The 13,103-nt window shown below is 54.9% G+C and overlaps 4 protein-coding genes across 4 annotated transcripts; 2 read left to right on the plus strand and 2 right to left on the minus strand.

The window, feature by feature from the left end:
* Position 1: 1 nt before the first annotated feature.
* On the minus strand, positions 2 to 6,202 carry BKA78DRAFT_341142 (uncharacterized protein). Its single transcript, XM_066890339.1, has 4 exons — positions 6,095 to 6,202; positions 4,195 to 6,034; positions 1,318 to 4,146; positions 2 to 1,270 (listed from the first exon to the last, which is right to left on the minus strand). The coding sequence occupies exons 1-4, from the start codon at positions 6,100 to 6,102 to the stop codon at positions 92 to 94; spliced, it is 5,856 nt and encodes a 1,951-aa protein (XP_066747974.1). The 5' UTR covers positions 6,103 to 6,202; the 3' UTR covers positions 2 to 91.
* A 63-nt stretch (positions 6,203 to 6,265) lies between these two features.
* On the plus strand, positions 6,266 to 9,306 carry BKA78DRAFT_306317 (uncharacterized protein). Its single transcript, XM_066887775.1, has 2 exons — positions 6,266 to 7,041; positions 7,097 to 9,306. The coding sequence occupies exons 1-2, from the start codon at positions 6,550 to 6,552 to the stop codon at positions 9,020 to 9,022; spliced, it is 2,418 nt and encodes an 805-aa protein (XP_066747975.1). The 5' UTR covers positions 6,266 to 6,549; the 3' UTR covers positions 9,023 to 9,306.
* A 590-nt stretch (positions 9,307 to 9,896) lies between these two features.
* On the minus strand, positions 9,897 to 10,907 carry BKA78DRAFT_306319 (uncharacterized protein). The gene has a single exon (XM_066887776.1). It carries the CDS (start codon positions 10,514 to 10,516, stop codon positions 10,226 to 10,228), a length of 291 nt encoding a protein of 96 aa, XP_066747976.1. The 5' UTR covers positions 10,517 to 10,907; the 3' UTR covers positions 9,897 to 10,225.
* BKA78DRAFT_350032 (velvet factor-domain-containing protein) lies at positions 10,690 to 12,080 on the plus strand (the record flags this gene model as incomplete). Its single annotated transcript, XM_066890908.1, has 4 exons — positions 10,690 to 11,040; positions 11,092 to 11,168; positions 11,222 to 11,794; positions 11,843 to 12,080. 4 exons carry the CDS (start codon positions 10,690 to 10,692, stop codon positions 12,078 to 12,080), a joined length of 1,239 nt encoding a protein of 412 aa, XP_066747977.1.
* Positions 12,081 to 13,103: the final 1,023 nt, after the last annotated feature.

Below are 13,103 nucleotides of genomic sequence, written 5' to 3' on the forward strand. Positions count from 1 at the left end.
AGTGGGATTCAGGAGAATATGTATATTAAAGTTTGTACAGTAGGAGAAGAGGCCAGCCATTGTCTGGCGGCAAAGTCGTCGTTGGAACAGTCTAAAACGGAATGCCGTTGGTCAACAGCTGGAAGCGGTCATACTGGCCGGTACTCAAGCTGTTGTAACTCTTCCTGATCAAGAAGCGCATAAAGTCGGCCGCCTCCCTCTCCGTCTTATCCAAGACGAACCTCTCACGGAAGTGCTGCACCGTCTCCGGCTTGAAGCAGGGCAAGCCCGAGTCCAGCATGGCGATGACAATGTGCGCCAGGTGTTCGCAGTGCTGTCGGGCAGCCAAAAAGGCCTTGATGCAGAGCTCCTCGAACCACCGGTACGGCTGCGAGTCTGTGGAGCCACCCATGACCGCAACCATTTCTTGTGTCAGCTTGAACGGAGCACGCTCAAACTTGATGCCACCAGGGGCAATGTCGAAGCAGAAACCAAAGTCGATGTGCAGAATATGACCTGCGTCATCAATCATAATGTTTCCGTTGTGACGATCCTTGAATTGAAGGAGGTAGGAGATGATGCTGTAGGCTGCCATACTCTTGACAAAGTTGTTGCGGGCTTCCTGGAATCTAATGGAATCCTCGCCGCCGTACTTGGAGACAAAGTAGTCGTAGAGACCATTCACGGCTTCACGACCAAGCATGTCGCGGGATATCGAGTTTGGCAAGACGTCGATGACACCACAGCCTGGTGCGGTCGCAGTGACTCGGTACGGGTAGACAAAGACATCCAAACCGACGTCATTAAAGATGCCACGGAAGGCAGCAATCATCTGCAGAGCCAAAACATCCTGGCGGCAGTCGTCTCCGACCTTGAAGATGGCTGATTGCCAGACTTCGTACGAGTTGTCTGTACCCTCAGTAGCTTCTTCCAAACGATCATCGTTGGAGTCATCATTCTTCTCCTTGCGAATGCGGAAAGTGGCCATGTAAGGAGCTTTGGCGTGACTCTGAAGAGGCTTTCCAGACTTTCGGTCGATGCCAACAACCACACCATCTGGGTTACTTGGGAGATAGACGCCAACTTCGACCTTGATCTGGCGGAGCTCCTCCTCAATCTTCTGCTTCTTCTCTGGCTTGGACTTTTTAATGAAAGGCTTGAGCTTGCCTGAGATACCAGTGACTTCGTTGAAGAAGGAGAATTCTCGGTCGTAGAATTCGCGGTCTTTGGGGCTGAAGCTGTTCTCGAGACTCGCCATGACCTTGTCAAGAGTTGGCTTGACCGAATCAGGCTGCAACAGTCAGCATGTGAGTTTTTCCATTTGGCTTCAAAACTTACAATGGTTGCGTCTTCATCCTTGTAGGCGTTGGCTTTCATGTTCCAGATAATCTGATGAGCGAACAATTGAGAGAATTTGGCAGTCTCAATAATGTAGCGCTCCACATATCCAAGCACATCGTACCTGAGAGTCTGAACAATCTGAGGGACGTAGAAAAACGTCACGTCCACAGGATGGCATTCAAGAGCTCTCATGGCGTACTGAATGATGAAGGGGTGGTTGCCATATGCAGGCAGGAAGTAGGTGACGGCTGTAATAGGATTCACTGGAGCCCAGTACATCAAGTACTTCAGCTGGAACGAAATGTCGTCTGGAAGAGCACGGCCGAGCATAATCTCAAGTGCAGCAGGTTCATCAAGCACCTTCTCAGGAAAGTTCAGGACCAGCCACCTGACTTCGTTTGCCAGCTTCTGCGAGTTGTACCTCGCAGCCAGCTGTACTGCAAGGTGGGGGTGCTCCGTCCAAGCCGTCTTCAGCAGCCCAGAAAGGACGGCGTCCGTAGGCGGCTTGCTGGACTGACCGGGCATTGTATGACTCCTCCGGTCGTTCTCGAGCGGGAACAACCACACCATTAGGCGGTAGTGCTCACTTGCGAGCAACAAGAGGAGCAACTCTTGCTTGGCGTGGAGGCTCTTCCTAGATCCGTTGTTGTTCAAGCCGACAGCCGCAACATTCTGCAGAGCGTTGTGGATGTCAATCAGAACCTGACCCTCAGCCTTAATTTGCAAGCGATTGCCTCCGAAGGACCATCGCGGCCTCTGCTTGAACCATGCCAATGCCGCAGAAAGGATGCGGTCTTTCAGCCGCCACTGAGCAGCTATGCTCATTCCAGTGCTGAACTGGAGGATCCTGAGACCGAGCAGCACAACGTGGAGATGAGCCTCGCGAGTCAACGGGTGATTGGTAGTGTGGCCCATTGCAGATAGGATGATGTGAATCAGGCGGTGGTAGACCCTTTCGACGTGGGGGCTTCCTAGGCGGGAAGCACTGAAGTGGCTTTCGAGGAATTGCAACAGGCGGAAATGAGGAGCAATCAGATTGTAGGCGTGCTGTTGCTTCCTCATGTTTGCTGCACGATCAGACGGCGCAAATTCCTGCTTGAGGTAAAAGGGGTCTGCATGGTGGAATTGCTCATTGAATAGACCGAGTCTCCTGCGGACTGTTTTCTCAAAGTTTTCCGCAATCTCGACGAGGAGGCGAGACTCCATTCGTGGGTTCTCCTTGATGATGCTCATCCACAGCGAGATACCGAGCTTGATGGATTGCTTGTTGAATACTGCGAATGGCACACCGATGACGTGGTGCACAACAGCGCACTCGTCCCTTGGACTGCGACAGAGCAATGCCGCAGCTCTTCTGAGAACGTCGCGCAGTTCCACAATAGAGACGTGTTTGTTGCCCAGAGTTCGTTGCTCCAAGTCAGCCAGAACCACGCGGGCTGCTTCCATGCTGTCGTGATGCATGACGGCCTTGCGCATCAAGGGATCCGCAGAGTTGCCGAACCGAAGCCAAGCATCGTTGTGATCCGGAATTGTCTCAACGTACCGGTACTCCTGTCTATTTGTGTACTGAGCAATAAAGTCCGAGGCAGTGTTTATGTTGAGTTCCCTTTCGCGATCAATAGCTCCAAGACGCTGGTCGGTGGACGGAATGACGGAGCCCATTTCCAAAGCAAACGATCGCCCAAGGGATACATGCCCATAGGCTCCATCGTCGTCGTAGTCCGACAGGTACGTTTGAAGTAGACCCTTGATGTCTAGCGGCGCGATGTCCATGACGCTGAGTACCCAAACGCGGGCTCTGTTCTGGAGTTGTATCAACGTATTACGGCGGAAGCTGAAATTGTCCGAAAGCTCGATTGAAATGTTTTCCACGGGAGACTTGAACGTCGAGGTCCATTCGTACTCGTCGATCTCGCGCTCCAGACAACTGGCCCACATCATGGTGAGAAGCTCCAACAGAGCAAAGAGAGATGTCCTTTGACAGAGCGCTGAGGGAATCTGCTGAATGATGATGTCGGCGCAGTGGATTGCAACCTTTTGCGCCTGCAGAATTCTGTGGCAGCAGCCAGTGAAGACCACTGCCAACTGCTGCGCAACGTACGGAGCTGAGAAGGCCTGGAATGCTCCAGAGAGAGTTTTGGTCAGATACGATCGAACACCGGCCTCCGCAATGGCAACCATGCAGTTGCCAATCTCCTTGCCACGAAGTCTGGGGTCGATGAAGTAGTTGAGGATCTTTGTGCAGTCGCCAGAGCTTGCGCGAAGTCCCTCGACCAGATGAACAGTGTTTAAAAACACGACCTCGGGGTAGCTCAAAGATTTGATGTCGGCCTCGCAAGAAGGCAAGAGCTCCATAAGGCGACGCTTCTGTTCCACAATATGCTCTCCGCTCTTGCCACGACGCAAGACGGTATTGAGTTCCACGTCACTCTCAAGCTGATCAGTCCGGTTCTCGGTTATCAGAGTCGGGCTGTGCTGGGCCAAGATTCTAAGATCGTTGAGATATCTCTTGCCCAGTGGCGAAGTCAAGCTGAACCCGTGAACTGCAACATTGAACCAAGCATCGCGCTGTAGGCTGATGAAGGTCTCTTCTTCAATGTAGTCCTCTGCAGTGCTTGCATTTTCCGAAGTTAGTATCGCAAGAGGTGCCAACAACTGAGCTATCTCTTGTGCTGAGATTTCAGTATCGGCCAGGTGAGTGCCCTCAATCGGACCATGGGCGTCACCCTTGCTGACTATGTCCTCTAACATGCACTGGAGGTACACGTTGAATAGCGGCTGGCCGACCTTGAATTGCCTGGAAAGATGACATCTTCCTTTCATGACCTGCTCTGTTCAATAAGGCGCCCAAATAGAATGAGTTGGAACACTTACGGCATCTACAATGTGGTGGTTGTCAGTCTCGATGCCATCCCGAGCCAGCCTGGAGTACAGCTTCAAGAGAGATCGAAGTTCGGTTGCTCCGGCTTGAGCACCAAGCAAAGCGCCCTCTGTGATGATTTTCGCATCAACAGAAGCGCTAACTCGTCCAATTTTCTGAACAAGCATTGACAATGCGAGCTCAGAAATCTTTTGATCTTCGCAACGGGTAGCAACACCGACAATCGTTTGTATGACCGTGGCATACACATGGGTGGGTTCATCCACATCAGCCGGCGCCAGGGAGATGTGGCTACCACCAGTATGGGGCTCGGAAACATTGCCGTTCGTGCCACCTTTGCCAATGCTGTTCAGTTGTGAAGCACCCGGAGCTGCGCGGTCAATCTTGTTGCTTAGCACATTACCCAAACTGTAGAGGGTCGTGATCACGGCATCCTGTGGCAAAACCATCAACACACTTGCCAAACAGTCAGCAGCGACGGTAGAAACGCCCTCCTTGAGGCCTCCTTGGACAATCACTCGGGGCAACGACCGACAAAGGTGTGACGCAGTATCAGGAGATGCTTTCCCAAGAACAGACATGGCCTTCAGCACGGTCGACGCAAGGGCTTCGTCAGCGGCTAGGATGTCATCAGAAATGGTAGACTCAAGCCAGTCCAGTAACTTGTCCGGGTCGGCAAACTCGTCGTTGAGCACGGCGCAGCAGAGGTAAGTCGTGAGGGCATCCGCCATGACTGCATGGGCCAAATGCTGTTGCCAGACAGTCCCAACGCGTTTGACGTACTCGGAGTTGGCGTTTATACGTTCCAATTCATCCTCTGCGGTACCAGCAGCCAACGAAAGAAACGCATCCACTTGCTCGTCGATGTGCCCGTCGGCAATACCCTGAGTCTTTTGGAGACGGTCGAGTACTGAGTCGTCCGACTGGTCTCCAGCTGGAGCAGCGATTTGACCGGTGCAGGATGCGACCAGTTGCATAAAACAATGGTGCAAGAGCATTGCGCCGAGTGGGCGTCCCATAGCAGCATAGTGCTTGGTATAACGCCTCCACTCCCTGAGGTGTCGCTTGGCGTAGCTGCCATAGAGTGCACTGGACACAGACGCCTCGAGCGCAATCATGAGCTGTTCCGAAAGAGCATCTCTAATGGCCTCGATAAGTTCAACCATCTCAGCCGGATTCCAGACAGATGAGCGCTCCGACGCAGCGGTCAGGAAACCGACCATTGACATGGCCAGGGAAAGGATTCGGGCGAGTTGCGCATCGGCAGCATCGTCCACAGGTTCCTCGAGCTTCAACTGTTCTCCTGCCAATGCAGCTGCTGATTGGGTCCATTCTTTTACAAAATTATTGATTGTCGCGACAACAGCGCCTCGTAAGGTTGGGTGCCGCGTTCCTAGCGACAGGATCGCAAAGGTCAGGTTGCGGGTAAGGATCTCCCATGGCGATGGGTCAAGGTCCCGTAGAAAAGGAGAAGGCGCGATGGCCTGAGCAAAAGATTCGGGGAGATAGGGGGCGAGCTGGTTCAAAAGTTGCTCGGCGGTAGCACTGTCCGAGACCAAAGGAGCGGCTTTACACAAGGCGAGAAGGGTTTCGAGCTCTGGCAAGCTCTGCTGGTTGTGAGCGACTGGCGGGTATGTTGGTTCAGGGAATATATGTACCATGGGAACTTTGGACGCGCCATTAAAAGCTGGAGACTCGTCTTCGTGGATACCATTGGGCAAGGATGAAGCAGGACAAAGCTTGTATAGTCTTTTGAAGTCCGAGCTGCTCGATTCCACGTCGGGCGAGCTGGCGGAGAGAGAAGCCAGCTTCTCGAGGGCATTGCGGCGAATGCTACGAAACAGGAACATGTGTTAGTTGGGGAAAATTGGCGACAGTATTCGGTTGACTGACCCACGCATTATGGTATTCAAGGCCCTGTCAGCCCGATAGGAATGCGAACGAAGGACTAGAGGTGAGCAAGCTGTACCGAATATCTTGATCTGTGGTGTGGTGTAGAGCTGTTGGGGTAGGGAGTGCGCAAGCAACCAAGGCCGCGCCAAGATGACAGCGATGATCGTTTGCCCCGCGTCATCACAGGCGCCGCCAAAGACAATTTCGCGAGCTCCGCCGCTCTCCTCCGTTTACAGTACCGCACCTTTCTCTACCAGCACACCGGGCTGTACTCAACAGATCTCTCCCCACACTTTATTACTCGCTGGTCGCTCTTTGCTTTGGTCAAGAATCTGGCTAATTGGACCCCCGTCTCTTTGATCTCGCATCCACCCACCTTTGCTGCAAACGCGACTCATCGTACTCCAACCGCCGCTCAACACGCTCTCGCGTCGCCCTGAAAGAAACGGCACAACATGTCTTCTGGTACCGATGCCACTGCCACTTCCAACGCCGACTCGTCGAATCCCGCACGCAGGGGAAGAGGTCGAGGCCGAGCCCAAGGCGCCAACAGGAGCCCTGAGGATCCTGCCTCGGCTACAGGTGAGGGAAACAGGGGTCGCGGAGGGCGTCGAGGAGGACGTGGCCGCGGAAACAAAGGAGGGCAAACAGGCAGTACGCGAGAGAATGGCGCAGTCGACGATTCAGCAAACACTACCAGTCCCGGAGCGAATCGTGGAAATTTCGGCGCCCACTTGACGCAACAAACAAGCCCAAAGGATGGTGTTGGCAAGAAGGGCAAGCAACCTGCACAAGACGGCGAGGAAGATCAAGAGGGCGAGATATGTTTCATTTGCGCATCGCCTGTTGTCCACCAGTCAATTGCGCCCTGCAACCACCGGACTTGCCATATCTGCTCTCTTAGGCTGAGAGCTCTTTACAAGAATAAAGCCTGCGCTCACTGCCGTGTTAGTGCCCGAGATTTTCTCTTTGGCTGACAGATGGAAGCTAACAAGCTGCTAGACATCTGCCGATTTCGTCATCTTCACCGACGATGCAAACAAACGGTTTGAGGACTTTGCAAGAAGTGAGCTTACAAGCACCGACAACAACCTGGGAATCAAGTACGAGAGCGCCGAGATCTGCGAGGATACAGTCCTTTTACTGCGATACAACTGCCCCGACGAGTCCTGTGATGTTGCCTGTTTGGGGTGGCCTGACCTACATCGCCATGTGAAAAGCGTGCACCACAAGGTCATGTGTGATCTATGCACCAGGAACAAGAAAGTCTTTACCCACGAGCACGAGCTTTTCACCGTCAGTGAATTGCGCAAACACGAAAAGTTTGGAGACGACAATCCAGGTGCTGTCGACCAGAGCGGCTTCAAGGGACACCCAGAGTGCGGCTTTTGTCGACAAAGGTTTTACGGCGACGACGAGCTATACATGCACTGCCGCGACAAACACGAAAGGTGCCACATCTGCGATCGACGGAACGGAGGAAACCAACCACAGTACTACGTGGACTACAACGCTCTGGAAGTTCATTTCAAGAAGGACCACTTCATGTGCCCAGACACCGAGTGCCTTGAGAAGAAATTTGTGGTGTTTGAGTCAGAGATGGATCTGAAGGCTCACCAGCTCGAGGCGCATCCCAACGGCTTGTCCAAGGATGCTCGTAGAGATGCTCGCAGGGTCGACATGTCCGGGTTCAATTACCGCGCGCCCCACGAAGATCGAGGTGGTAGACAAGGTCGTGGTCGGGGACGCGGACGCGATCCGAATGCTGAGCCTCTGCCCCAGTCTTCCGCACAACCACTCCGTCGGGACGAGCTCGCGTATCAGCGGCAAATGGCCATTCAGAGCGCGCAATCGGTAACATCCAGGACCTTTGGTGGTCAGCTCACATCGACGCCGACAGAGGCCTTTGCAGCTAGGCCCCCGCCCCGGGCCCAGGAGCCACCCACGGTGACAGCTCCCCGACCAGCAGCAGAGGACGCCTTTCCATCCCTGTCATCCTTGTCCCTCCGAGGCGGATCAGTCCCAGATCCCGCCAGGACGGCATCCCCAGCAACAGAGACACCGCAGGAACAAGCTCGCAGACTCAGGCACAATGCCGTCACGGAGAGGGCATCCAATCTGCTCCGCAACGACCAGACCAAGGTGGCCGAATTCCGCAACAATGTGTCGCTCTACAAGAACGGGTCGATGACGGCGGCGCAGCTGATTGAAGGATTCTTTTCTCTTTTCGATACGAGCTCGGCCGAGCTGGGCAAGCTGGTCAAGGAGCTCGCAGAGATTTTCGAGATTCCGAGCAAGCGGGAAGGGCTGCTCAAGGCCTGGAACAACTGGAAGGCGATCAACGAGGACTACCCATCCCTGCCTAGCGCGAGCGGGAGCGGGAGCGCGGCTTCAGCCGCTGGGGCGGGAGGGTCGAGGGTCCTGAAGCTCAAGAGCTCCACGGCGCAATCGTCGCGTTCTGCTGTCAGCCAAAAGGGCAGCTGGGGCACGGCGGGTCGAAGTTCGGGCCAAAGCTCAAACACGTCAAGCCTGTTCCCGCCGCTGTCAAGCAACGGGGCGGCGTCGTCGAGTCGGGCCGGCCAAGCGTCAACGAGTGGTTGGGGGGGTTCGGCGGCATCATCGAGCAGGCCGTCGCCCGCGCCGTCACGTACACAGTCGGAAGTCAATGTCAAAAAGACGTCGGAGGACGCGTTTCCGGCGCTGCCGGCGGCAAAGAAGCCGACGTCGACAGTCTTCACGCCTGGTTACAATGGCAGAGCAGTTCGCAACGTCAACGGGACGGGGCCTGCAGTCAACGCTTGGGGCGTGGGAGGGTCGAGGAGCGAGGCAGCGGGAGCGGGAGCGGCGGCCGACGACGAGGAAACGTTCCCCGGATCCAAGAAGAAGGGTAACCGAAACAAGAAGCAGACGCTGTTTCACTTTGGTTGAAGGCTGCGACAGGGACCACATGGACGACGAGAGGGGGTTGCTCCGAACGTGGCAATTGCTGCATGTGGCACTCTTGAATTTTCCTTTTTCAGTCTGCAGAGGACGGAGTTTTGAGGGATTTTGCTGACAGGGAGAGGATGGAGCTGAGAGGTCAAGGGTGGGCATGCTACAGTGGCGGCAGCGGGCGTGGTTTCAAACTTTCATTGCTTTGGCTCTGTCACCAACCCTGCAAAGGCACGTAGATAAGTTAGACGGCAAATAGAGAATATGACTATTCATATGACGGTCGTGGTGTTGAGGATGGTAAACGTAAAGGTCGCGACGGGCGGGCACACGGTGGCTGCAGCTCGTCACCGGCAGGACGGAGCCGGGGCGGGATACGCTGACGTGGATTTGGAACTGCGTGTGGCGGCGAATGGCGGCCTTGTCGTGCTTCCAGGAGTCGGGGACCTGGGTGGAGAGTGGAGGGGAGGGAGGGGCGGGCGAGCAGCCTTGGAGGGGAAAGGAGGAACAATAAAAAATAATAGCCCTAGTCATGAACACGGGTAAAAACAAAACAAGGAATTAATCCAGATGATAATCATGTCCATCTGGAGAAGTGTTTGACGGCTTCAACTGAGCAACCTAAAGTCGTTGCGCCCAGCAGCACGGAGCGCCCAAGAGCCCAGGGCAGCTCCCACAGGCGTCTGCGGGCCGCGCTGGACGCCTTTTTGGACGGACCAGCTCAAAGCAGACAGTCAGGCAGGCCAAAGAAATGTGACAGGTACGGTAGCGCGAAGAAAACATCAAGGGATAGACCATGGGCGCCGCAAAAAGAAAGCGTGTCGCTAGCATGGACGGATGCGCATTTGCAGCGGCATGGAGTCTCGAAGCGGCAAGGCGGATCCAACCAAAGCTGTTTGACTCGCTCTCCCGCCGTCTCCACGCCCGCTCCCTGGCTCTGGCTCCGGCTCTGGCTCTGGCAAGCTACCATCTACCAACACCCACTCCCACAACATCTACTCAACTTCCTTGCCTCAACACCCGTCTCCCGACCGCTGGCTCTCCTCGTCCATTACCACAGCATCTTCTGAATGACGCGCCGTTGAACCGATCGTCGTCCTCCCACCTCCAACGGTCGTGCAACATTGCTGCATATTGCCCGTCCGCCCAACCCAACCACTGCGACTCCTCTGCGCTCGTCTCTCGACCTGTCTGTCTACCTTACTCCCGCCGCCTTTTCAACGCCAACTCCCACCCAGCCTCAGCCTCTCTGCCATGGGACACGTCTAGAAGCCCTCGAGTAACCTTGCCGTCGTCCTCTCCGCTCGTTGCGCGCCATCCGTCTGTCCACGCCAACCGCACAGTACTTTGAGCCACCCTACCTTTCAGCCTTCCAAGCTCCACCACTCGCTCCGCCTCCAATTGTCCTTCATCACGCCTCGCCGCTCGTGCGCCTCCCCAGTGCCACCAATCCCTGCTCCTTCCGCGCGCGCGCTCGCACGCCCTTTCCATTTGATCTGGCCTTCTTCCAAACCTCGACGCAAACTACGCGGTCCCGCTGAATCCTCTTTTTCGCCCTTGTAAATTCACCCCTCCAACCGGCCACCTTTGTTCTGGCACTGCACTCCTTGCCCCAACAATTTTGCGCCGCTGTTATATACATCGCCCCTTCCGGTTTTTCCACCATGCAACCGCGAAGAGAACACCCCTACCCCATCGGTCCTGGACCCGGCGCCGCTGGCTATCCTCCTCCTCCCAACATGGCTCTGAGCGAACACACAAGCCCACTGAGCGCCTCGTCCTCAAACACCGCCAGCTCCCACACCATGTACGGCGTGCCAATGCCGCAGCAGCATCAGCATCAGCACCAGCACCAGCACCAGCACCAGCACCAGCATCAGCACCAGTTCCCGCCGCCGCAGCCTTCAACCGAGGCGCTTCTCAAACCTTTTATCGGAGACTCAAATGGCTGGAAATTCGAGCTACGCGTCGAGCAGCAGCCCGTACGCGCGCGAATGTGCGGCTTTGGCGACAAGGTAGGAATCGGCACCTCGATGTTATTCCAAAACCTCTGACATTTGATCTAGGATCGCCGACCCATCACCCCGCCACCGTGCATTCGTCTAATAGTCAGAGACTCGACTGGACAGGAGGTGCCGTTTGAGTAAGACTTGCTCGTACGATTGCTCTGCCAGCTTTCTTACTGACGCGTCACAGTGAGGTTGACTCGACATTTTTCGTCTTGACTGTAGACCTCTGGTCGCAGGACGGTCGTCAGGAAGTAAACCTGGTCCGCGCTTCTTCTGGAGCACCTACAATTTCTATTTCCACTAGCACTCTTACATCGTACCCTCCAGGCGCGGACCAACGTTGGGGTGAACCGCCGGGACCATACGGTATGGCTATGCCGCGTCAAGGCTCATATTCTGGTGGTCCTTCAGGCTTCATGACAGCCGTGCCGCACATCCCCCAAGGCATGCCTCACCATATGCAGGGTGGGCCATATGCTCCACAAGGATACCCGCCTCCAACTCCAGTCGCCAACCAAATGCAATATCCTCCACCTCAGGGGTATCCGCCGCAGCCTGGCTATGGTGGTGTGCAGGCCCCGAACTTACCCGTGGTACCAATGACTCATCAAGCGACAAACAACTCGGCAACGGGCATGTTTACACGCAACCTGATTGGAAGCCTGAGCGTCAATGCCTTTCGATTGGACGACTGTGACGAAAAGCCGGGCTTCTGGTTTGTACTTCAAGATCTTTCAGTCCGTACCGAGGGATTGTTTCGGTGAGTCGCGAGCCCTGCATCGAAATGTTCGAATCTAATCCGCAGCAGCTTGAAGATGAACTTTGTCAACGTCGGTTCCATTGGCGGCAACGGTCTCAACCAAGGCAAAGCTCCCGTGCTGGCTTCCGTCTTTAGCGACACCTTCCAAGTGTACAGCGCCAAGAAGTTCCCCGGTGTCATTGAGAGCACGCCGCTCAGCAAAAAGTTTGCGAACCAGGGCATCAAGATTCCAATCCGTAAGGACGGTCCCAAGCCCACCAACCCAGAATACGATCAGGACGAGTAGTGCTCCCTGAAGCGTTCACGGGAATCTGGAGGCCAACGAGTTCAAGAGGGGGGCTCGGAAGAGCAGGGCCAGAGAGATGATTCCTCAAAAGAGGAGGCCCCAAACGGAAGCCCCAGAAGAGGTCGTCCCAAGAGTGGATAACCCGTCGGCCGATGATCCAAAAATGCAGACATGGCATACAGTGCATCGGGCTAATGTGTATCCAATCTAGGACGTGGAGCAGAAGACTGGTGGAAACCCCCAACCCCCAAACCTCGCTCGACTCCTCCTATCACCGGCTCCACCGATGCGGAATGAGTATTCTAGACATTGTCTCTAATCTTCTTCGTACTCTTTTACTCCTGGCAAGTTCTTCATACTCGATGAATCACTTGGGAAGCCCGGTCGGCGTCTGTTTTGCCTGTTCTGTTCTTTTTCTTTTTTGTTCTAGGGGACATGGGGGTCTGGGGAGCGTCACTGTAGTCATGAAATGTCGGATGGAAGGATGGCGTGATAGCGTGGGAGGCTCGTGGCTTGAATGGTGTGAATGGGCCGTAGTAGTGGGCTGGTGGGTGCTAGCAGAGCAGGCCGGGCAACAGCAGCGTTTTGAATGTGGAGTGTGGAGTTGGTGCGGGGGGCGGTCTGTTGCATGCATCATCACTGTTGTCGAGAGGAGTGGAGAAAAACGATTCGAATTGCCTGCCCCTCGTCTATGTATGATTCCGGATCGTTGTTTGTGGGCGTGCTGCTGTAAATGTTCGCTGCTGCTGCCGCTACTACTGCTGCTGCGTTGTGGGCTTGCTTCATCAGACAGGAGAAACAATGAAGCACCTTGCACGTGTACAGCATCAAGTCACATACAGGATAGGATCCATGTCTCTCAATTGTTGCTCTGGCATTTTTTTTTTCGTTCCTTTTCCCTCTCATCACTCCAAACACACATGTAATCCAGTTCCCTTTTCCTCTGTACTCATCCTTTTTGTACATCACAACTTCACATACGAGCATCGAACTGGATAATTGGAGGAAGATGCACGGCGTGGG

Source organism: Phyllosticta capitalensis (genome assembly GCF_038381095.1).
Source record: "Phyllosticta capitalensis strain CBS 128856 chromosome Unknown BKA78scaffold_2, whole genome shotgun sequence".
Lineage (NCBI taxonomy): Eukaryota > Fungi > Ascomycota > Dothideomycetes > Botryosphaeriales > Phyllostictaceae > Phyllosticta > Phyllosticta capitalensis.

Bases quoted from the DNA above. Each gene is read 5' to 3' on its own strand.
- BKA78DRAFT_341142 (XM_066890339.1), bottom strand. The intron at 4,147-4,194 runs GTAAGTGTTCCA...TGAACAGAGCAG, and splicing joins ACCACCACATTGTAGATGCC to GTCATGAAAGGAAGATGTCA. The intron at 1,271-1,317 runs GTAAGTTTTGAA...TGACTGTTGCAG, and splicing joins AGGATGAAGACGCAACCATT to CCTGATTCGGTCAAGCCAAC.
- BKA78DRAFT_306317 (XM_066887775.1), top strand. From the start codon at position 6,550: ATGTCTTCTGGTACCGATGCCACTGCCACTTCCAACGCCGACTCGTCG. The intron at 7,042-7,096 runs GTTAGTGCCCGA...ACAAGCTGCTAG, and splicing joins AAGCCTGCGCTCACTGCCGT to ACATCTGCCGATTTCGTCAT.
- BKA78DRAFT_306319 (XM_066887776.1), bottom strand. From the start codon at position 10,516: ATGGAAAGGGCGTGCGAGCGCGCGCGCGGAAGGAGCAGGGATTGGTGG.